Source organism: Typopeltis vanoorti, chromosome 20, assembly GCF_054136105.1.
Source record: "Typopeltis vanoorti isolate ZY-2024b chromosome 20, IOZ_Tvanoo_1.0, whole genome shotgun sequence".
NCBI lineage: Eukaryota > Metazoa > Arthropoda > Arachnida > Uropygi > Thelyphonidae > Typopeltis > Typopeltis vanoorti.
This window is the reverse complement of record NC_143568.1, coordinates 93425147-93448965: the sequence shown is the minus strand read 5'-3', so window position 1 is coordinate 93448965 and position 23819 is coordinate 93425147. Positions and strand designations below refer to the sequence as shown.

Genomic DNA, 23819 nt, shown 5'->3' with positions numbered 1-23819 from the left:
TTAACTTCATAATGTTTAACAGCAGGCATCATGTTACAAAAAAGAATCTAATAATTATGCTATTTGAAGAGTTGGATGGCTCATTTTGAATAAGATAACTAGACATAACTTAAAAAGGGGTTAAAGCCCCCTTGCAAATGTATTTTCTTCAACATGAAGTCAGGTTCTATCAGTTAAAATTCATGGTATTATAATGAATTATCACCCTTATTAGAAGCTTCTAATAATTATGGGTGGTAGTTCACAATTAATATATGTACTCAGGAGTGCACTTACCATGTGACAAATAATGCAATTGGTGTGAGATCCAGAAAGTCAGGGAGCCCAAAATGTGAGCTAGTACAACAAATGTGCACAGGGAGTGCAAGTAGAGAATTTTAATGTTGTCCAACACTCAACACCATAAATACTAGCCTGTATCAATCTTTCTCACATGTATTTTCTGTATTATACTACATACAAAAAAAACTATCAGTGATGGAGAGAAAAAAGCATACAGTCTCTAAATAAATAAAGTAACTATCTTTGTTTCATCAAAACTTTATCATTAAGAAATCTTTGATCAAAAACAAAAGATCACTCATGGGAAAATAAGTCGTGACCCCAATAATATATGTTGCATAGTTGTAGAAAGTTTTTCAGCACAATTATGAAGTAAATTTACTAAACAAGAAATTATATTTTTGTCAGAATATAAGTTTTTGTAAGTGAATATCTTCATAACTAGTCTACTTCTAGAGGCAGTTGCCTCAGTATCCCATACGCAAAGTGTATTATGAAGCACACTCTGTTTGCTTATGCTTAGATTAAAGCAAAAATATAATTTGTCTCATATAATTTACTTTGCACTGAAGCAGAAAAACTTTCTACAACTACCTCTGATCCAGAGTATTTTAAAATGGTGGCAATCATTTTACTACTTGAATATGGAAAATGACTAATTTAATTAACATCAGCATTTCATGTCGAAATTTCTGGAATGGAAAAACTACTTAGATAATGGGATGTAAATAAATAACTGACTAATTATTTACAGCTGATGTTTTGCTAGCTTAAGCTAGCATTATTAGAGGCAATTTACCACTACGCAACTCAGTGAAGACAAACAAACTAAAATTACCTCGATAACAAGGGCAGTCACACTTGGGTGGAGAATGTGATTCCTGTTGTTGATGCAGAAGCATAGATAGAGCAGTGCACCAAAATCCGTTTAGAATCATGCCATCCATTCTGTTACACTGGGTTCTGTAAAACCTGTGCTGCTTCCAGGAACAGTCTCTCTGATTTGAAAGAAAGCTAGGCTACTTCACATCTTATGAAGTGGTCTTTCTCTATGGCATGTTGAGATGGTCTGCTTTTTGGGTGTCCATTTTGAATGTATTTTTTCTGTTCTTATTTCCTTAATAAAGTAGTTCATCTTGTCTGTCTAAAAGACTGAGTTTCACACTGGCAAAAGATGCTTTAAACACTAGGGAAGGAGGGTCTAAGCGATCCTTAATTCATCTTAAGCAGAAAGAAATCTTGCTTAGTGGTTTGCAGACAATTCTATGCCATTTCAGGAGAGAGCCCACTTTATCTGTTATGCCTGTGATGTAAGGCAAAGATATAGTGTATATATATATATAGTCTGGTTGGGGGGGGGGGGGGTGATGGTTTATAGTTCTTTTTCAGCAGTTTTTGGCCAGAGTTCTTTTTGTATCTATTTTGTTGGAATAATGTGAGTAGAGCCTGTTGGTCCAGGTGCACTGCTTGTCTTGATGAAATCTGCTTTGAATTTTATTAGATGAAACATTAAGTCCTGTCCAAAATTTAACCCCCTGATATTTGCAAACGCTTTAAGCACTGCCTTAAATCAGGGTATTTTAGATGGAACAACCAGCTTTTTAAACAAATTGAAGATGTAGCAATGGGCTTCCCACTTTCATCTCCCATTGCAAACTTATACATGGAATCATTTGAATCTTTGGCACTTAATTCTGCCCCTCCTCAACCCAATGTATGGCTGAGGTATATATAGACGATATCTTTGCCATTTGGCTGCATGGCCTACACTCTCTCTAACTGTGTACATTTCCTCAATGATATCCATCCTCTAATCAGTTTCATTGTGGAAGAAAATAAAGAAGCAGCTCTTGCTTTCTTGGATATTTTAGTTACAAGGCAAACAGACTGGTCCCCTCATATGTTGTTTACCATAAAGCCCCCCCCCCACACACACACACACTGAAAGATACCTACATGCCACTTTGCACCACCACCTGCTCAGAAGTCTGGAATTTTCAAAACCTTAGTCTCCAGGACAGAGTGAATTTTGTTATCAAGACAAGCACCACACTTGTCACAGCAGGTTCTACTCACATTATGCCAATAAAATAGATACAACAAAAAATCTCTAGCCAAACTCCTGAAAAAGAACACCCCACCTCCAAAAAAAACCCAGACTATACATACACTGTATCTTTGCTGTACATCAAAGGCACAACAGATAAATTGGGCTCCCTCCTGAAACGACACAGAATCAGTCAATTAACACCGATTCTGTATTAAACAACGGCATGATTTTAAGCAGATTTTAGCACATGACCTATCTACACTGCTGCATTAACAACAGGAATAACCACAAAGAGTACCACTGTTGCTCACCACGCATGTGATTGTCCTTATCAAGGTCATTTTGGTTTGTCTTCACTGATTTATGTAGCGTTAAATCAGAACTCTCTACAAACCGCTAAATAAGATTTCTATCTGCCTAAGATGAATTAAGGATTGCCTAGATCCTCTCTCTTCTTCCCTGATGTCTACAGCATCTACTGGTGTCTGGAACTCAATATTTTGGACAGACAGGATGAACTACTTTAGTAAGGAAGAAAAAGAATACAAAAAATACATCCAAAACGGAGAACCCAAAAGCAGACTATCTCAACATGCCATAAAGACCACTTCATAAGATTAGAAGTAGCCTGGCTTTCTTCCAAATCCCATTTTAAATCGAAGAGACTGTTCCTGGAAGTAGCACAGGTTTTACAGAGCACGGTCAAATGTAACAGAATGGATGGCAGGTTTTTAAACAGAGTTTGATGCACTACCTGTCTACACTTCCGCATTAGCAACAGAAATCATCACAAAGAGCACCACTGTCACCCTCCATGCCTTCACTGAGTTATATAATGTTGAATTGCTAGCAAAATATCAGCTGTAAATAATTATTTATTTGCATCCCATTTTATGAATCATTACATCCCATGTAATGATTCTTTCCATAATGCAGTGTTTCCCAAACTTTCAGTACCTGTATACTGCTTTTAAAATTTCATTTCATATATTCTTCTAAATATTCTTTTTAACATCATTCTCACTGTATGCCCAAACCACTTCAAGCAGGAGTTCACAAGCATTTTTTCAACTCTTTCTAGTTCCACACATTCCTTTCATTTTCCAATATTTGTATTCTACTTGTCTGTTTGTTGATCAAAAGTTTCAATTTCAGACCTTACTAGTCCAAAATAGATTACTTACCCACCCACCATCTTTTATTTTTTTTTTAATAGCGGTGTATGGACAGTGAAATCCTCATTATCTCCTGATCTAAACATCCATCACAAGAAAGTGTACTCTCCAGATAATTCAGTTTCCAGTACTCAAGACTTGCCTATTGAGTCTAAAATAATTAACATTTACATTTTCTGTATAATTTAAAACTATGCTCTCACTCTTCCTGCAATTAATATGTAGCTCATAATTTTATGTCCCACTGTTGCTTTATCCGAACGTCTTGTCTTCTACAATTTACATTATAACATGTTGTGGACAATTATCTACATCCTCTCAAAAAACTAGTTTAATGTCTATCCTTGAATTATAAACATAAGTCAATTTTATTTTTACTTATACTTTGTTTGGAATATTAAAGAGCTCTCTTTAACATCTTTCCAGCAGAAAAAGCTTTTCATCATAAATTAAAGACTCCAAGAAATTATATTCTTAGTCCAAGTGCAAACAAACAAAGTTTGCACCAGAAGTTACTTAGTTGCCCAGCTGTTACAGCTGGACAACTCATATATAGAGGCTGACTTCACATTACTTGCCTTAGTATCCTATAATGCAATGCATTATGGGAAGGGTCACTACTCAGACCAGTTTTGACCTTTATTGAGGGCTCATAAGAGGGAGCCAGACCCAGAAGTGATATCAAGGTTGAAGTAATACAGAAGTCATATTTCCATATACAAGAAGTCAAAAGGTGTTAACACCTTATTACTAAATTACTCTGTATTAGGTATAGATGTTGAAAGTTTTTCCACTTGGTTATACCATAAATTAAAGATGCCAATAAATATTCTTGGTTTAATCATCATGTGCCTTAATATCCCATAATGCAAAGCATATTTCACACAGTCCAGAAATTGTCATCTTCTTGGCTTAAGCCAAGAAGAATTGAGCAGTGATTTAACTAGAAGAACATTCTTGCAGAGCAAGCTAGTTCTAACAGTCACTAATCCATCAGTAAAAAACCAGAATACTTAAAATTTTTCTTACTTTTAGCATTGGTGAAAATGTTTTCTTGAACACTTTCATTAATGCTAAAAGTCCCCTGCCACCCTTTCCTCAACAATCTATTGATCATAGGTTATTGGTCTTTAAGATCAGGTGGCTCCCAAATGCATACATAATACATTATATTGTGATACTGTTCTATTAATTTTGCTACATATTCAATCTTTTGAAATTACGCTATCAAAAGAAATGAGGCTGAAGTAAAAATAAACACAAGGATTTTATAATTTCAGTATGCCCACTTCCTATGGTCTCATTAGACATAGCAATGCTCCATTTCAACATTTCCCCATCCCAGGAATGAATCTCAGTTATCTTTGAAAATCATGAAAAATTAACTGAAAATTTATCACTTGAATTTCATATAATGATCTAAAGCACAGAATTCATTTTATCTTTTTATTCTTTGTCCTTGCTCATGAAAGAGCACATACTACAATTACGTTCTCATACAGATTATGAACATAAACTTAAAGTAACATATCACAATAATATTTATCGAGTTATTCAACAGTAAAAATCTCGGACTAGCAAGGAAAGAGGAAATTATCATAGCTAAGGCACAGTTGCTATTTTATACCATAATATTAATTTTACTTTTTATAAATATACAAATAAAAGTGCAGTATATATTGACAACTGAAGGAAAGTGCAAAAGAAGCTAAATAAACACTATTTTTTTTTCTTGTATTTATACACTGCACATATTGCAGAAAGTGGTATTTCTGCCTAGAAAATATATGCTTTGTTAATGAATGACCAAAGAAGTATTGCTGTATGAAGAGCCCATGACAATCCAACATGCCTACGAACAGCAAATCTGTAACATCATTTCTTCATCTTGCATCATAAAAAAATATTTCTCAAAATGAAAAAAATAAAATAAAAATAATTCCATATGATAAAGCTTTAACTGCCCAGTTACACACATTGTTTAACCATCACAGAGAAATGCAATTGTTCAACTGAAACATCACCATTAAAAAGTATCTTACGGTTTCTATCGTTTTCATACAATAGATGTATTGTGTGATAAACAGAAGAGAAGCAGTACCTAAACTAAATATTTGTTATAAATATTCACACACTTCTGGAAAAAGGTAACTGACACAATACTGTATATAATATGATGCTGTTCAAAGGTAAGGGGAGGATCATCTAACCATGAGCCATATTATGTGCATGTGTTCCAAACTTTGACGAGTTCAAAACCTGAATATTTAAAAAAAAAAGTTTCAAAGTCAAAACAACAGCTACAAAATTCAATTCAGTTGAAATAATTTCTAGGAAGATATGTTTAAACTTCTTTTAATATCATAGCACAGTATCCTATATATTCTGCACAAGTGTATATATAAATACACAATATATACATCAAGACATGTATTATTGTTATATCATTTTATACCAAGGGAAGCAAATTTACAATGTCTTCATAAATATCTTCACAATTACAATTTGAAAAATTTACAGAAAATTAATAACACAACAGAACAACAGCTATGTTACAAGAGATGAATATGTTTAAAAAGGTTGGTACAAGTTCAGCTACTTTTAAAAGTTGCACAATGAAATAATCTAAGGTGTGACAGAAAATTGCAAGTTAACATTCTAGAATGCATAATTTCTAAAGTCCATATACTCCATATCATTATTTAATTGGTTCTGGAGTAGTGTCTGATAATATTTTTAAATGACACATACAAATTATTGCAACGAACTTTATAGATGCAGTTTCACATGCTTGTCTGCTAATCAAAAGATTTTCCATAATAAAACAAGAGAGCAGTCTGTTATTGATGAAATATTAAATTTTGATAGTGGTTCAAAAGTAGAGTATCTGTTATTTTTTCATCAGTTGGATAAATTGCTTGTAATACTTTATAAATTGAGGTACCTCTTCTTAGTCTAACAAAAAAAAATTTTTTTTTTTCAATATTTGCACATTGTTTCCAACTATAAGAAAAGTAACCTATTATGTGAAAGTCAGAAATGCTTATTTTGAATAGTTTATTAGAACATGCATTATATGATGATAATTATTTAGGAACTAGATTATTAAGTATTCCACATCTAGCAGTACAAAAATAAACACAAGAGAGTGAACACAGTAGCACACTTTAATATAAGCATTACCAGTTGTTTTTTTTTAAAGTACATAAATATTTTCTCGTGATTACTGGACAACCAAACAGTAATCTATATAAACTAGAAAAGGCTATTTATGATGTGTGAAAGGCATGTCATTCTAGAATCTTCATTTCACAATTTTTCTTTAAATTAAATAATTCCAATAAATTAATTCACTTTGTAAAGTAATTTATTTAAATATGTATTCCAGCATTTTTGTTCAGTTTTGCTAATGTTGCACTTTAAGTGCATTAGGAATATTACTAAATCTGGAAGTATGTAAAAACTATCATAAATAAAATTTGTTTATATATACATAATTCTACTCAAACACAGAGGGTGAAATTTCTATTTTGCTTAAAGTTTCATTTATTAATTGCTTATAATCAATAGTTAGATCAAGTTAAAATGTTTCCTGTGCTTTCAGAAATTCTTGACGAACAAACTTTCAATACCAATACCAAACCAATTCATCTTAAGTACCAAATACAGGCTGAAAGCAACTGCTAACAATGAAAACAACTGTTATGAGAAGTTGATTCAGATCTAAAAAAAATTCAGTTCCCTAAGATCAATATAGCCACAATATGTGTTATGGTGCTTTTTACAATGACTCCATTTCAGAAATAAAAAATATAAAAAAAAAGAAAAGAAAAATCTAAAGAAATAATTCCATCACAGGTAAAGTTTTTGACAGTAACCTATATAAGTATATAAACATATTACATAAATATATATCTTATATATATATATATATAATATAAAAAAAAAAAAACTTGACACAACTGTGAAGAAACACTTTCCTAATTATTTTATGTTCTAGTTTTATAATGTCTATACAAGCAAAAATGTTTGAGGATCTATTATACAAGAGAAACTTTAACAAATGTCCTAAGTTCTACAAGCAAATGCTTTGAAATTTAAATATCAAACATCATAAAATGTGAAAAATCTTACCCGCAAATCTAGAAGTATCACAGTTTATTCACACAGTACCTTCATCTTCCCCTCCCACACATACCCCACCATGTATTGCAAAGAAAGGATAGTGAATCTCAGCATCTAAGTTAAGTTTATTCGGTGATGCATATATAATTATGAAAAGGTCTACTGTTTTACAACTAGTGACTGTACATATGTATGATTTCTAAAAGTCCTGAGCCTGAAATTTTGAAGGAGACTTTGCTGGAAATTTTTTATTAATGAAACTGAAGACAAAAAATAAACATATATATATCAAGTTTCATATATGAAAATTTGTGATATTCAGTCCTTTTAAATATGAAGCAGTTTATATTTAATGAAATAATTTATTTCAACAGCTTAGTAAAATGTTGCTTTTTAGTCTATAAAGAGAAAGAAAAAAGAAATACCTGTAAATCATCTGCCTAATAAGCAAACTTAAATGGCTTTGACTAAGTAATTCATGGAGGATTTTCAAAAGAATCTATCCAATTAGTAAATTTTGTTTATCTGGACGTGTTACAAAATACAAACAAAAAATTAATAATTTTGTTATAATTTATAGTCTTCAATATTGAGAAAAATAACTATTAGCTATTAATTTCTCAAAATTAAAGGTATAAGTTATGATAAAGTTCAACATGAACGTTGAACAATATCTAATCCTTTCACAAAAAAATAATAAAATTATTCCAGCTATGAACAAATAAAATTCCATTACAGAATACTCTGATCAACTGCAGTGTGCACCACCAGAGGAACTTATTTTGTTCAATTATAAATGTTTTATCAGTTGAAATGCATATTTACAAAAGGTTTTTAAATGTCAAAGAGAGAATTAGCAGATAGTGTGTTTTACTGGTTTAATGTTGCTCAAAACACACAAAAAAAATAATAAATAAATAAAATACTATTTTGTTAACAAAGTCTACACAAACTTCTATGTCAGGATTACACACTGGAAACACTATGTACAAACATGAGTGTAATTATTATCACTTTCCAAATTTTATGCTACAAGGTTAAGAAAAATGCCCTCTTCCGTATAGTTGAATGCTCTGGGAGAGACATTACCCACTTTCTTAAACTAATTAGTAATACACAAGAGCTGACCAAGACTGCACCAGATATACTATAGGCATCTGGAATTTCATTGAAAAACATGACCTGCCATACAAAAGCCAAAACAATGTCTGTGGCTGCTCGAACTATAGACACAGGACCAGCCTGTTCTTGTTTTAGAGCAAGAGTCAGGAGTGTTTGACCCAAGAAGCTGAATATGCCAAGCAAAACAATCAACCATTGTTCTAAACCACATCCAGGTAAAGAAAAGTACCCAATGGCTGCTGTCAGAACTGTAGTTTCTATGATAGCAACCCACCCAAAATTGAACATGATGACTGCATGATGAACGCCTTTTACCTTCCGAATCACAATATACACACTTGCCCCAAAAATTGTTGATCCAAGAGCAGCTAGTACTCCCCATAAATGATCCATACTATAATTAAAAAGTTCATTAGCTAATATTACTGGTAATTTTGTAATTAACACAATGCCCACCAAAGTTAAAAATACTGTAACTGTGTGAAAGATACCACATGGCTCTTTTAAAAAGATCCTTGCTAGGACTGAAACAAAGACAGGAACACTAAAGATAATTACAGATGCATCTGCTATTGGGAGAAGGCGAAAAGCAAAAAATCGAAGAAACAGACTAGTAGCACCTACAAAGCCACGAAAGATTAAGAAATGACGTGAACCTTTTGGACCAAGTGGGTCTTCTCTACTGTAAACAAGCACAGGAAGAGTAAATATTAAAATTCCTACAAAACGCAGAATAGCTAATTCTCCTGGATGGATATTTTTTAAATATTTTACAATTACAGATGAAAGCGAAAAGAATACACTTGACATAGAAGAAAACATAAGTCCCTGATAAAGGGACATATTCCTTTTGAAGCAGTTAACTTTAACCACTTCTTGCTCTTCATCTGCTGAGAAGTCCTTGATAGGTCCAGAGAAATGACTAGTCTGGTGAGAGCCAGATTCCTGGTCTGTGGCTTCAGGATCCTCCTGATAATGGTCATACTGGTGTGATGAGTCAGATATCAACGGATGTTCTTGATGAGTGGGTGAAGTTTTGCGAAGCCAAAGAGGCATACTGGAAGGCTGGCATGGTTCGGTCACTGTTGTTTTTTCAGATGGTTCATTATCATGTTCCTACAGAAACAAAACCAGGTTAATATTAAAAATAAAAATTACATTAAAAAAAAAACTTACCAAGTTTAACAATTATATACAAGAACTTTTTTTTATGACAATCACATCCATGATAGCATGTTTAGTATTGTAGATGAATTCAGGATTAGACAATCCAAGTATGACTTTGCTCTAGAGACCAAGTATGTACTTTATTACAGGCCTGAATTGCCTTAAAAAAAAATGGATGAATTCTATCCCTAGCCAACGGGGTTGCAGAAAACATAGATACAATCCACTCAACCAACCAAGTTACACATTATGCAGTTAATCATTTAATTGAGTAAATGGCACACATTGGAAACCATCTTCAATATAATATATTCCTCTGGGAAATTGGAAAAATCACACAACAATGAAGGCACATGGAAAATTATCTGGATGTCTTGCAACTACATACAAGAAAACATGCAATTCTCAGTGGGAAATTCAAAAACAATGAAGGTACACAGAAAATTAGGCTTCTTGCAAATGCATACAAGAAAATATTTCATTCTCAGTGGGAAATTCAAAAAGCACATAACAATGAAGGTACATGGAGAATTATCTAGCTGTCTCGTACTGCTTGCAAAAAAAAAAAAAAAGATTCCATTTTCTCTATGCACCTTCATTATCATTTTTGAATTTTCAATATAACATACTGCTAAAGATGATGGTTCATGATATTGGTCCAAAATGGCGGCGCTATAACTATCATTAGTCATTTAAATTTTTAAATGTAACATTTCAAGGGCATTGTTCTGTATAGGTCTTTTGACATCTTATGCATGGGGTCAATGAAAAAAAAATAATAAATTGTGCTCTCTCATTCTTCTTACTGACATTTTCCAATAATAAAAATTAAGGGAGAATATAATTTTTTATGATAAGTATACAAATATGTTGTAAATGAAGCCCTGGAGAACTATGATATTGGAGTGACAGTTGCTGATGATATTGATCTCTTATCAGGGAAAAAAAAAAAAAAAAACACCAAAAAGTTAGATCATACTCTTAAAAACTATGGCTTGACCATAAGTACCCCAAAATCAAAAAGAATCACAAATATCTGTTTTGACTAAGAAGGAAGTGATGTGGCAGAGAGTGAGAAAAAAATCCTACTTGAGGATACATCTACAGAAGAAGCTGATCAACATATATCTAGGCAATATCGTTAATAAAAATGGAAGCAACAACGGCACTCCAAAAACTAAAACCACTATGGACAGATATGCTTACAATTGTAAACAGATTATGCCTCATAACAGAAAACACACCAGGTTCATTTGATTGTAGACAGTGCATAATGAAAACTAACTAGTTTTGCCACTATTAATACTTGTGACTTCTTCTGGGTTTAGAATGACAAAAAATACAAGGAAAGGCTAACATGAACATTAGCCTATTCTCGTAATTTTTTATGTCATTCTAACTCAGAAGAAGCCACGAGTATTAATAGGGTGCAACTAGTCAGTTTTTCACACATTGTTTATGACCGAATAAACCTAGTGTATCTTCTTTCATAATTTATACTTGTTGGTTGAAAGTATACATATTCAATAAATTACACCTTACTGACACACACCAGTTAATTCATTACTTCTATATGAAAATGAAACTTGAATCCTCCTAAAAGAAGATGAGTTTCTGCCATTTGAAATGAGCTGCTTTAAATGACTCAAAGAATACACTGATCGTGACACAAATTTTAAAGTAAAACAAAGAATCAGTTCAAGAGATAACATCATAGCTGCGATTCAAAGGAAACACCCATCTGGCTTGGTCATATCAACAGATTTAATGGTGTCCCAATACATATTTTTGAAAGACTTATTCCAGGAGCATGAAAAAGAGGCTGGACTAGAATAAATTGGATAGACAATTTAAAAAAGTGGACAAGTTCTTCATTTACAGAGCTGAAAGCAAAATGTCAACTAAGGACCGAGTGGAAAATTTCTGTAAAGAATATTTATTAATATCTACTCAACAGTCCTTTGAGACTATGAGAAGAAGAAGAGGATATACAAGAAGTTGATTAACCTGTAGTACATTAGTGAAAAGAACTTATTTGCATTTAGTTTGAAATTTAGTTTGAATAGTTGTGGATTGTATTCCATGGGAAACATAAGATGAGAGACTGTTCTAGAAAGTAGCAGTAGGAGGATAAATGAGGAGGAGGAAGAATTTATTCTGTGGGTGGGGAGTCAAATTATGAAGGGGTAATGAGTGCTTACTGCATATGCTTCAATGGATTTAACTGGGGAGGGGGTGCAAGAATAACTGACGACAGTTCAGATAGGCTGTGATAGCATTTATAGAAGATGCAAGCAGCAGAAACTGAATGCCTGTGTGAGAGTGGGTGGAATAAATTGGTGAGAGATGGATCGTTAGTCAACCTAATTGCTCTCTCTTCTACACATACTGGCCACTGAATTAGAAACTTTTATTTAACCCCACAGAGGTCGCAGTTGAAAAAATTGTAGCATAGGTTGCATGTATCTGAGAGATACATTCTCTATTAGTATGTGCTAAAATGCGATTAAAAAAAAAAAAATTCAAATATAATTGAACAAAGAAAAAAAAAACTAAACCAATACTATACTGACATTGGAGTTCACGGTATCTCTCAGATACAATTTACTATCAAATATCACTTTTACATTCGACTCTATCATTCTCATCATCAGGCTCTAGTAATATTTGCTGAATCTCTTCAACATCTGATGGTTTATCCAATCGACATATTTTACCAGCCATTTTCAACAGTAAATAAAAAAAAAAAAACCTAAACCAATACTATACTGACAGATTCGGAGTTTGCAATATCTCTCAGATAAAATTTACTCAAATATCACAAACCTTTACATAACAAGTGTTAAACCAAAACTGACCGCATAAACAGTGTGGAATATCACTTGTAATATATGCATGCACAGCTGGTCACGACCTCCAAGATATACACTGGATATGTGTAAGAATATTTATATTAACAATTTGTTTGCATCTGTCAGATCAGCCACAACTACTGTAGGCTGATCTGACATATCAACCTACAGCAGTTGCTGATCTGCCAACATGCTAGGGTTAATAGCATGTTGGCCCTCCTTTAGCCCAAATTACAGCACATGTAGTTGGCATAGATTCCACAAGGTGTTTGTTGGATTGCATCTGTCTACAACATACTAGGCATTTAACAAACAGTCCTTTAACTGGCTCAGATTTGATGCAAGAGAACTTTGCTGCTAGATATGTTTTTTCTAACATGTCCCACACATTCTCAATGGGGTTCAGATCTGGGCTTTGTGGTGGCCAGGGAAGATGGCGAAAATCACTGTCATGTTCACAGAACCATTGATGAACAATTCTTGCAAGTATCACTATCGTCTGTGAAACAACTGTCACCTGCTCAATGAAAAGTCAACATTGCAGAATGGACTTGATCAGCAACAATGTTCAGATATTCCTTGGAGGTTACCTGACCTTTTGGCAATATCAGGTGAGAGATGGGTCTCTCACCTGATCTGTTCCATACCAGAAGAACATGCCCACAACATGATGCCACCAGAACCTTGAGTTGTATTTACAAGGCAAGCTGGGTTAATAGCTTCACGGGGTTCCCACCAATTTCTCTGCCTACCATCGGTATAGATGGTGTCCCATGACTCGTCAGAGCACAACTTTTTTTTTTCCAGTCATGGTGTTCCTGACACCACTGTAAATGAACTTTCCAGTTCTTCGCAGAAACGAGTAGTTTCCATATAAGCATGTGACTGCCAATATGGATCCTCTTCAATTCCCTACACAGTGAGATATGCGTTGGGAACAGCCTTCATTAAATGTTGCGATCAATTGCAGAACTTGTGTTCTGCAATTGATCTTGTTCTGTTTGTCCATACAAGCCTTCTCAAATGATGGCGAACTCATTCCTAACAGACTGCCTTAGGACCAGTTATGCCTCTTAGACAAGCAATGTGGATTATTTTTCCACTGATTAAACACCCAGGATATCTCACCTTATGAGAAACTAGTCAGCTCTGATGTTTTCAAAATTGTGGCTCAGCCAGATGGGCACCCACAATAAGTCCTTTATCAAACTTTGAAAGATCCTTTGTTTTTCCCCATTGTGATCAACACTATTGATGGAGCATTCTTAACATGCAGCATTCTTAAATAGTTACCTAAAACACATGGTGATGCACATGACAAGTATTTTGAATATATGCTGCATAAGGGATGTTTATGTGCATAAAGGTTTCCAATTCAGCGGTCAGTATGTGTATATTGAGTCAATATGGGTGAAAGAGAAATCCTCACTTTTTGGATGCAAAAAAAGCAATAGTTGTAATGTACTTATGCGAAAAGAGGCCGATGATAGAGCAATCCCAAGATGAGACATCACCTTGTATAGATGATTTCGGTGTCAATAGTAAGTCTGAACTGTGTTTATCTAGCACTGAAACCGACAAGATTCTACAAATACCATTGAAGAATGACTTGGAGATCAGAATTTATGATAGAAGAGGTTGTGGTGGTTGGTATAGCACATGGTGTTTAGCGTACTATCATCAGCACAGCTGTGTATTGGATTTGTAGTCAACTGGAGTAGGTCACTGATATATAGAAGGAAGACAGTGAGTGAGAGATCAGGATACATAGAGGATAGGGAACTCTCAGCTATCATACAGTGTGCATCCAATCAGAAAGCTAGCAATCCAGTTGCTGAATTGCAGATAGGCCAAATGATGGGAGCTGACTTAGATCCTTGTGCCAGATCCTTGGAGATATGTCTGAGGATTGTAATTAACACTCCCAAGTTCAACATACAAGCACCTGAAATACCTTTATTTAAAGTCACCACAGTATAAACAAATTTCCTATCCAATTTTTTTAACCAGCAAAACATTCTTTATATTCAAATCCTTGGAATACACAATATACAATAAATGCTTTATATTTAACCACTGAAACCACTAAGTTTGTAAAAGTGACTAGAACAGAAATCCTTAATGTTAATCTACTCCAGATATTTCAGAGGACTTCACATCTCATGATATTAAGTATAAATTTTTAATTCCAAAATTTGCAACTACAACAATTAAAATGTAATTTCATATGTAGTTCCTAGCCTAGAAATTTACTAAATTGTCTTATGTAAAATGTTACTGCCTCATTTGTAATGAAGTAATACTTAAATGTTCCCCATCAGCAGGAAAATATAAGACTTCTTGGAGATGAGTAAGCATGGCAAGGATCCAAAGGAAGTGAATATGATGACAAGTTTGTGGAATGACAGATATGAGAATACATTCAAGGTTTGTGTGGACCACTAACACTAGTTCATAAAGGGTTTTTATAGGATTGCTGGAATAAATATATGCAACAGGAAAGAAAAGGTTAGCAAGGGCATGATGGCTAGTTTTTTTTTTTTTTTTTTGCTTGGAGAACTTAATGTGCAGAATGGGTTGCCAGAAGTGATTGCAAGTTCTCTTGTCAGTGAATGAGTTTAGGTATTAATGTGAATTTCCTACAATGTCGTTAGATTTCATGGAATCACACATGTAGTACTAATAATTCAATCATTTGCCGCTCTCTCCTCAAAATGAAATTTAGTTTGTATATTTAGTTCATTTTAAAACCACTGTCTTCTTACTTCTGGTGATCAGCATCCAATTCAGTACTGCAATAATCCTCTGGGTCATCTTCACCACATTTGCAATATGTCCACTGACTTCCAAATCTCTTGCCTTCAGTAAAATTTCACTAAAAGAGTTTGCAGATTTGATGCCACAACATTTGCATCATACTAAAGCCCTTCTTCAACTTCACATAATATGCAAACAATTATTTAATATCTCATCTCTCTGCACTCCACTGACCAAGACCAAATGTTAATGGTCCCAGTACTAAATCCTGTGGAATCCCACTTAACTTTCCTTCTCTCCAATATTGATATCTCATATACAAACTACTACTTAAATATCAAATTGTCTTGTAGCATCCTGTCAGATGCCTTTGCAAAATTTGCAAGAGTTACAGTATATGCCTTTCTCTCATCAACATTTGTTATTTTATTATAAAAGGCAAGAAAGATTACCAAAACAAAAGCACCCTTACCAAATTCATGCTTATCTTCATAAGCAATATTATATGAACTCTTATTAATTTCTCCAAAATTCTCAAAACTACCACAGTGGAAATGCAAACTAGTCTATACTGTGATACCTCCATTCACAACTCATGCAATGGTGCTCACTTATCCTTAATAACTCCAGCTGCAAATACTTTCATTAAACAGCCAGGTTCATTTTCTCAGCACATTTCCCCACATGAAGGAATATTCTAATCCATCTGCACTGGCAGCTGAACTGCTGTTTGTCCACTAAAATTCATCCACAATAATTTCTGTAATGACTTTAGGATTTTCCTTGGTTCATATCCTTCTCTATCTTGAATCTCTATCCTTCTCACTTAGTATATAATTCACCATTACTGCTAACAAATATTACTTAATTAGCTCCTATACGCCACTGATCTCTCTCTTTCTTTCTTCAAATTCATCCATCCACTATAATTCATCAATCATTCATTCATCCGACCTGCAAGTTGGTTTCTAAGTTAAACTTGCCAAGAAATTATATTCTTGTTTTAGCAAACAAAGTTTGCACACTATCCCATAATAGGCAATTGATGCACACATTTGCATCAATTGCCTAATATTCCATAATGCAAAACACACTCCTTTCAGATGTGTATAATGCTATGCATTATAGCAAGGGTCACTACCCAGGCTGGTTTCTACCTTTATTGAGATTTCATCAGTGGAAGACAGATCCAGAAGGGGTTTCTGTCTTCTAGGGTACATAAAAAACTGTTTGCTTATACTTTGGATAAAGGATTAAACAAGAATGACTTCTTGGCAAGTTTAATGTAAATTATAACCAGTTGAAAAAAAATGTTCTACAACAATCTCTGATCTACAGTATTTTAATAATAAGGTTTTTAGGTCTATTATAAATCACCAGCCTATAATTCCACATAAATCTGCTCCTCCTTGATGCTTCTGCATGCCTATTCACTCCCAAATCAAGACTATATGGTTCCTCACTAAATGGGAGCGAGTATGTCATCTCAGTCACAAATAAACCCTCGGATACTATGACCAAAATCCTAAACTCTCATTATCATCAAATTCCTGATATGTACCCTCAAGAAAGTGTACTGCACATTATGATAGTACTACATGAAAAGTTTCCATCATTACCACCTTCCTATTGACAATTTGCCCCCAAATTAACCTGCTACTTTTCAGAATTCCAATAACATCAGATCTCATATTTCATTCTTCTAAGGCACTTCTTTCCATATCAATTTGCTTCATCTTGATCTTCCAGTGGGTCTTTCCTGGCAGAAAACACTTGCTTTGCTAACATTTCCTCTTCCATTCTGCTTAAGTGACTATACCACCTTAAATTACGGTGGCTCACACATTTCTAAATGCTAACACTGTCACGTTACTTCCTGATACCATGCCAGCAAGGCCATTATTCATTTCTCACAGAACACTCACATCTGTGGTCTTCAGTCTTTGATCAAGTGTTTTATTTCCAAAGGCATTACTCTTTGCTCATTACCCAGCTCTCAGAGCCGAAACTCTTGATTCTCATATTCCCAACTACTCATGCTGTTTAAGACATTTGTTTCTCCAGAATTCTAGCAATACCATCTCAAAACTATTAATTTATATGCCATTTCCTCTGTGCCATTTATATTTCTATAACTAAAATTTCTCACTTTGTACTTGCCAAACTAATTCTGTCTAAACATTTTCCACTCATCACTCTGTTTCCTGGCCTATAGCAACATCCCACAAACTATCCTGTTCCTATCGATCTCTACTTCACACCATGTAAGCTCTCAAAGACATTAGTGTCAATTTCCTCACGGTTCTCTATCCTGAGAGGGTAGAGAATCCTCTCAGGATAGAGAGGGTTCTCTACCAACTCAGGACCTATCATAAGTAATGTTCGACCATTCCATTTTCTCTCTCTATCCTGCCAAAATATGCTATATCCTCTGTCAACCACATTACCAATAATCCTCGCACACTGTATCTAACAATGTCACTCTCATTCGCTTTACTGCTGATTCTCCTAGCATTCAACAGAGAAAAAGCTGTATTTCATTTATTCCAATTAATCCTGTTGACTCCACTCCATTTCATGATATACCATACAACCTCCCAGCTCCTAAGCCATTATCTGCACATAACTCCATCCCTAGCACCTTCCTTTTCTGTCATCAAATACATTCAAACATCTATGTCTGACCAAATAAATGAGCCAGACTTTCCTTCTTATACATTCTCACTATCATGCGATTTATTATCACCACTCTTCTCACCTTTGCAATGTATTATATTATCTCACACTTTCCTGTTATACAATCTCGAACATTGATCTAAAATCTCTCAGGTTCTGTACTATCCATCTCTTCATATACAAATTTTGATCTCACTTCATTGCCATAGCTGCCCCCCCCCCCCAAGCATGCTCCTTTAACATCCTACTCTGCACATTCCACATCACTAAACTGTGATACAGTTCACTCTTCAAAGCTCCATCCATTCCTTTTTGGCTGGCACATTCCTCACACCTGCTTGATCTATGTTTCCTATTTTCATCTCATTTCTCTATCCCTTGCTATTCTTGCATAACAATTCCTATCATTCCCTCTTTTTCCTTTCATTCTCATGACTTTCTCACTTTCACTCTTGATCTCCTTACAATTAAACTTGTCTCATATCCACTTCAACTCATTCTATGTGCCTTCGATTTCCTTTCCATGCACCTCTATTTTTCTCTCCAAGCATCCTGCTTCACCTATTCATCTACACCTCAAAAGACATCCATAACACTATCTACATCTTCAGTAATACTGTAAAGTGTTAAATCCATCAAATTGCCCAACGCTCATCACTATCTAAAAAAATTAAGACAATTTAATGACAATGTATTGATGCCTACTGCTGCAATTTTATACAAGCTAATGTGCTTATGCCTTCCAAGATAACTTTGAAAATTGATGTACAGGCAGCCCTCGGTTTACGACGGTTCAATTTACACCGGATGCCTGTAGGTGCTTTCTTACTGTGATCTGACTGAGAAACGATGCTAGCAGGCACTCTAGTGTTTGAGTGTTTACCGAGCCGAGCTACTCCGATGTATATGTATCAAACCTAGTTTTACTGTTGAATCTACCTAATTGTTCTATTTTTTTTTTTTTTTTTTTTTTTTTTTTTTTTTTTTTTTTTTTACATACCATGTCTGATAAAAGAAGTGCAGAAAAGTTAGCAGAACTTGGTGTAAGGCGTGGAAATCGATCACACTTGGAAAAAAGATGAACGTGATTTGAAGAATGGAAGATGGGCAGACACGTGCTAATGTCTGTAGAATTATGAACTTACTTCCATCGACTGTTACTACAATTATTAAAAATGCAGATAGAATAAAACAGTCTGCACAACAATCTACGGTAGTACTAAATGCAAAACGTAAGTTATAGCAGTTGTATACTTCATGAAAAAATGGAAAAATTACTATCATTATGGGTGGATGATTTGAATCAGAAAAACATTTCTCTGACGCAGGCCATTATAACTGAAAAAGCAAAAACAATTTTTGAGGATCTTAAAAAGACAGATGGAGGTAAAGAAACATTTTTAGGAAGCAAAGGTTGGTTCATGAGATTTAAGTCTCAAAGTACCATAGTGTCAAATTATGAAGTGCGGATGTTGCGGCAGCAGCTGCTTTTCCTAAAGAATTTCAAGACTGTATAGAACAAGGTTCAAAGGCTCTACTAGAAAAAACTGCCATCACGCACCTTCATTTCCTGTGAAGAACGTTCCGCTCCAGGTTTTAAAGCTGCAAAAGATAGACTTACACTTTTGTTGGGTGCAAATGTCTCCGGAACTTTGAAACTTAAGCCAATGTTGGTGTACCATTCACAGACACCACGTGCCTTCAAGGGTCTAAAAGCCATGCTGCCAATCTATTGGAAATGAAACAAGAAAGCTCTGGTTACACAAGACGTTTTCATAGATTGGTGCATAAATTATTTTTGTCCTATTCTGCTTTGCTTCTGTAAAGAAAATTATTTGCCAGCCAAGGCATTGCTTCTTTGGATAATGGCCCTGGACATCCTCAAAACCTTGCTGAATTAAGAACACCAATGGATGTCAAGGTTGTTTACATGCCCCCAAACACAACATTGCTTTTGCAACCGATAAATCAGGGGATTATATCAATCTTCAAAGCCTATTACCTCTGTATAACATTTATGAAAATGTTAAGATCTTGGACACTTCAGGAAAAACTATTAAAGACTATTGGCGATTATTCAATATTTTGAAGGGCATTAACAACATCAAGGCAGCTTGGAACGAAGTGTCAGCAAAAAAGAAGCATCACAAAAACTTCTTCCAGCATTTATGCACGACTTCGAGGAATTAGAGCAAGAGGAGAATGTTATTGAAGATGTTACCAAACTTGAAAATTGATGTAATATCGTTCAATCCCACGATATTACAGCTGAAGATGTGACAGAAGTCTTAGAAAGTCATGATAAACTGCTTTCCAATAAAGACTTAAAAGAAATAGCCGAACAATTAAGTCAACATCCAAAGGAGGAGAAAGAAAACGAAGAGGGTCCTCTGAGAGATATAAAAATGGCTGATTTTCAGCATATCCTTGCAAGCATAGAGACGTTGACTGATGAACTCTGCAAAATGGACCATGATTGGGAATGGAGTGCAAACGTAAAACAGAGTGTAATCGCATCTATTCAACCTTACACTGACCTCCTTAAAGAAAGAAAAAGAAAATCTAGGCAATTATTATTATTTAGGCCTCCAAGTAGTCAAAAGATTCATTGCAGGTTAACACTGAATACTTTTTTTTTTTAAAAATGCAGGTGATCCGAAACCAGGAACTTCAACATACAAACATGTAATATCTTTTCAAAGTTTCATATTTTTTGTTTTGTTTTCGTTATTAATAATTTTATTTTAACAAATATATATATGTGTTATCAAAGCTTTAAAAATAATAATGTTACCCATACTTCATGTGCATTTTTTTTGCGAAGAGCATAACTCTGAACCTCCCATTAAAATTGGGTTCGTTTTATGGCGATTCGGTTTACGCCCGTTTTTTCAGGAACAGAAATGAGGCGTAAACCGAGGGCTGCCTGTATTTATTTGAAGTGCCATCGAATTATAAAATTAGTTTCAATCAACACTATCTGCCAACAGAACTTGGTTACTTTTATGAAAGGAGCCAATAGTTCTACTCTCTAAAGTGGCTTCTCCCCTTGACAAGGGAAATCCAAGACATTTTTTTTTTCATTACGTGACACACAAAATGAAGAATACCCTTAATAAACATGGATAGTAGAAAAGTGTCAGATGTACCAGAAAGAGCTGAGTTTTAAGTGATCACTTTAGTACAATATACATTTCAAGCAGACCTGTTACCTCTCAGAATGTTGAAGGGGAACAATAAAGGATAAAAATAAATGAGCAAGATAGTGAAGCTATTGAAAGGGCCTCATTTAAACAAAACAAACTAGATGGATTATTTTGAACAGATGCAGAAAGAATGTGCAAGAGAATTAGTAACATCTCTGACCTAATTATTCAGCTTGAGTGAAAACAGGAGGCAAAAATTCTTAACAAGTAGGAGAACAAAATAATTCCATTATACAAGGATGGAGCAAAGACTGATACAACCAAATTACAGACCAATCAGTATCTTTAGTGTGGTCATTAAATATTGGAGAGGCCAGTTATAGACAGCATTTTGATGCTCTATGAAGGATAGCACAGCTTTTTTAAAGCAATCTACTCACTTCTATAATAGTAATGGCACAGTTGGACAAAGGGTATGAATATAGTATGATCCTTCTGGGCTTTAGCAAAGCCATTCATAGAATTCCACATGCAAACCCAAAGGAAAGGGTATGTGAAATGGGTTTGTGATAGCAAAAGTATCTAATTACTAGATGTTTAATAGAGACATAGTATAATAATTTAAATAACAGCTTCACACACATAAAAGAAAAACTAAACAGAATTTATTACTCCTACATATTTCCTCAATATGTCATGAGCTTCATTTAGGAAGAATTAGTTACAACATTTAAATTATCAACAGAAGAATGAGTCATACATAAAATAAAATAAATTAAAAAATATTACAAACAATTAACAGCAATCACTTCCCAAAACTTAGAGATAGGCATGCAATCTGTTCGATTAAGATTGTGGCATAAGGCTTCACATGATTCAAGAAACAGATGATCAAATTTGAATCTACTGTTGTTCTGACTCATCTTGGTTTGGTTCCAGTGAACTCAGTGACAAGGGCACAAGGAGCAAGGTATGAACTTCTGATTTCAGAAATCTTATATATTCTTGGATTCTACTAAAGAATAATCTCAGTCTTGAACATTTTGACTTAATTTGTAGAATTTCTCTTTCCTCAGCCAGGTGTGCTCACTTAAATTATAAACAGTTGATTCATAAGTCTGAAATATTAGAATAAAGAAGGTTCAACAAAACTACTCAGCTCTGTCCATGACAAACGGTTCATAAATTTAACTAACCGTTTACCAGTGATGAATTAAGCTCATTTTCAAAAGATCCAGATTTTAAAGTAACACTTCATCAATTACCTCATCTAGATTTTACGGTAGATGTAGAAAAAAGGGTATTAGGATATTATGTACAAATGATGTTAACAAGCTACAGTTTGAGATTGCACAGATTTTGTATAAAGCTAAACCTCCTCCTCTGAATATTTCTTTACCTGAATTAAAAGCTCCCCAATCTTTATGCCAAAATAATAACACTGTTATAACAAAGTCTGACAAGGAAATGTTATGGTTCTAATGTATACCACTAACAATTGCAAATTTAATGTTTTACTGCAAGATAGATCTATTTATAGTATAATCAACAGAGATCCTATGCAAAGCCAGCAGGTCAGAAGGTTAAATAAGATAGGTGTGAAATAGATGAATGAAGAGATTAAGCATACAATACAGATAAAAAAAAGAGGCATTATGGAGACAACATAAGAGGAGTGGTAATAATTAATTCCATGAGGAATACAAAGAACAGGCAAAGAGGATGACTCAGTTGGTAAGAGTAACAAAAGTTCAGTATGAGCAGCAGTTTGCTAATGAAGTCAAAAAATCGTATGAAGTTCTTTCGATATGTAGCCAGCAAAAAGAATGATTATGGTAGGATGGCACTGACTGGAGAAAATTGTATAAGGACAACTGCTGCGGAGGATATAATCAAGATGTTTAATCCTTGTGAATGTGACATCATGAGAGTTTGAGAGCAGTCAATGATGAGGAGAGATTGACTGAGTGAGGAAGAGGTATATGGGGAATTAAGCAAACTTGATATTACTAAAATAAAGAGCCAAAAGGCTTTAGTTCGGCAATGCAAAATTATATAAGCAAAGTAGATATTAGATCCAGCATTATTTCAAAGCCAAACGTAGAAACTATGAAAGTTTCGTAAAGTAAGTTGACCAGAGAGCTCATGGAAATATATTCCCGGGTATTCAAGAGTTGCCTTAGTGTGGACTACTTAGAAGAGAAATGCGCTGCCCAAATGTCTATACATTTGCCTTTTATTAGTCCATTTTGATAAGGTTTCACTGGCCTGAGAGCCATTTTGAACTGGTTGGTTCTCTTCAGAGACCAGGCAGAAACCTTAGAGGACATACTGCCAAAATTGTAAGGACAATACAATGAATTCTGGCAATGAGAGAACACTTACTTGAAGTAAGGAGATTCTGGTTCCATTGTATAAGACTCTGATTAGGCCACATATGGACTATTATGCACAGTAGTGGTATAAA

The 23819-nt window shown here is 34.3% G+C and overlaps 1 protein-coding gene across 1 annotated transcript in view; it reads right to left on the bottom strand.

Annotated features, from left to right (window-relative positions):
• Positions 1 to 5846: 5846 nt before the first annotated feature.
• The window catches only part of LOC150095665 (solute carrier family 35 member G1-like), a 138110-nt gene continuing 120137 nt past the window's right edge, over positions 5847 to 23819 (bottom strand). The window contains exon 4 of the mRNA XM_090410757.1: positions 5847 to 9870. Within this exon, the coding sequence (XP_090266883.1) occupies positions 8662 to 9870 (1209 nt within the window). The 3' untranslated portion in view covers positions 5847 to 8661. The remainder of the gene's footprint in view (positions 9871 to 23819) is intronic.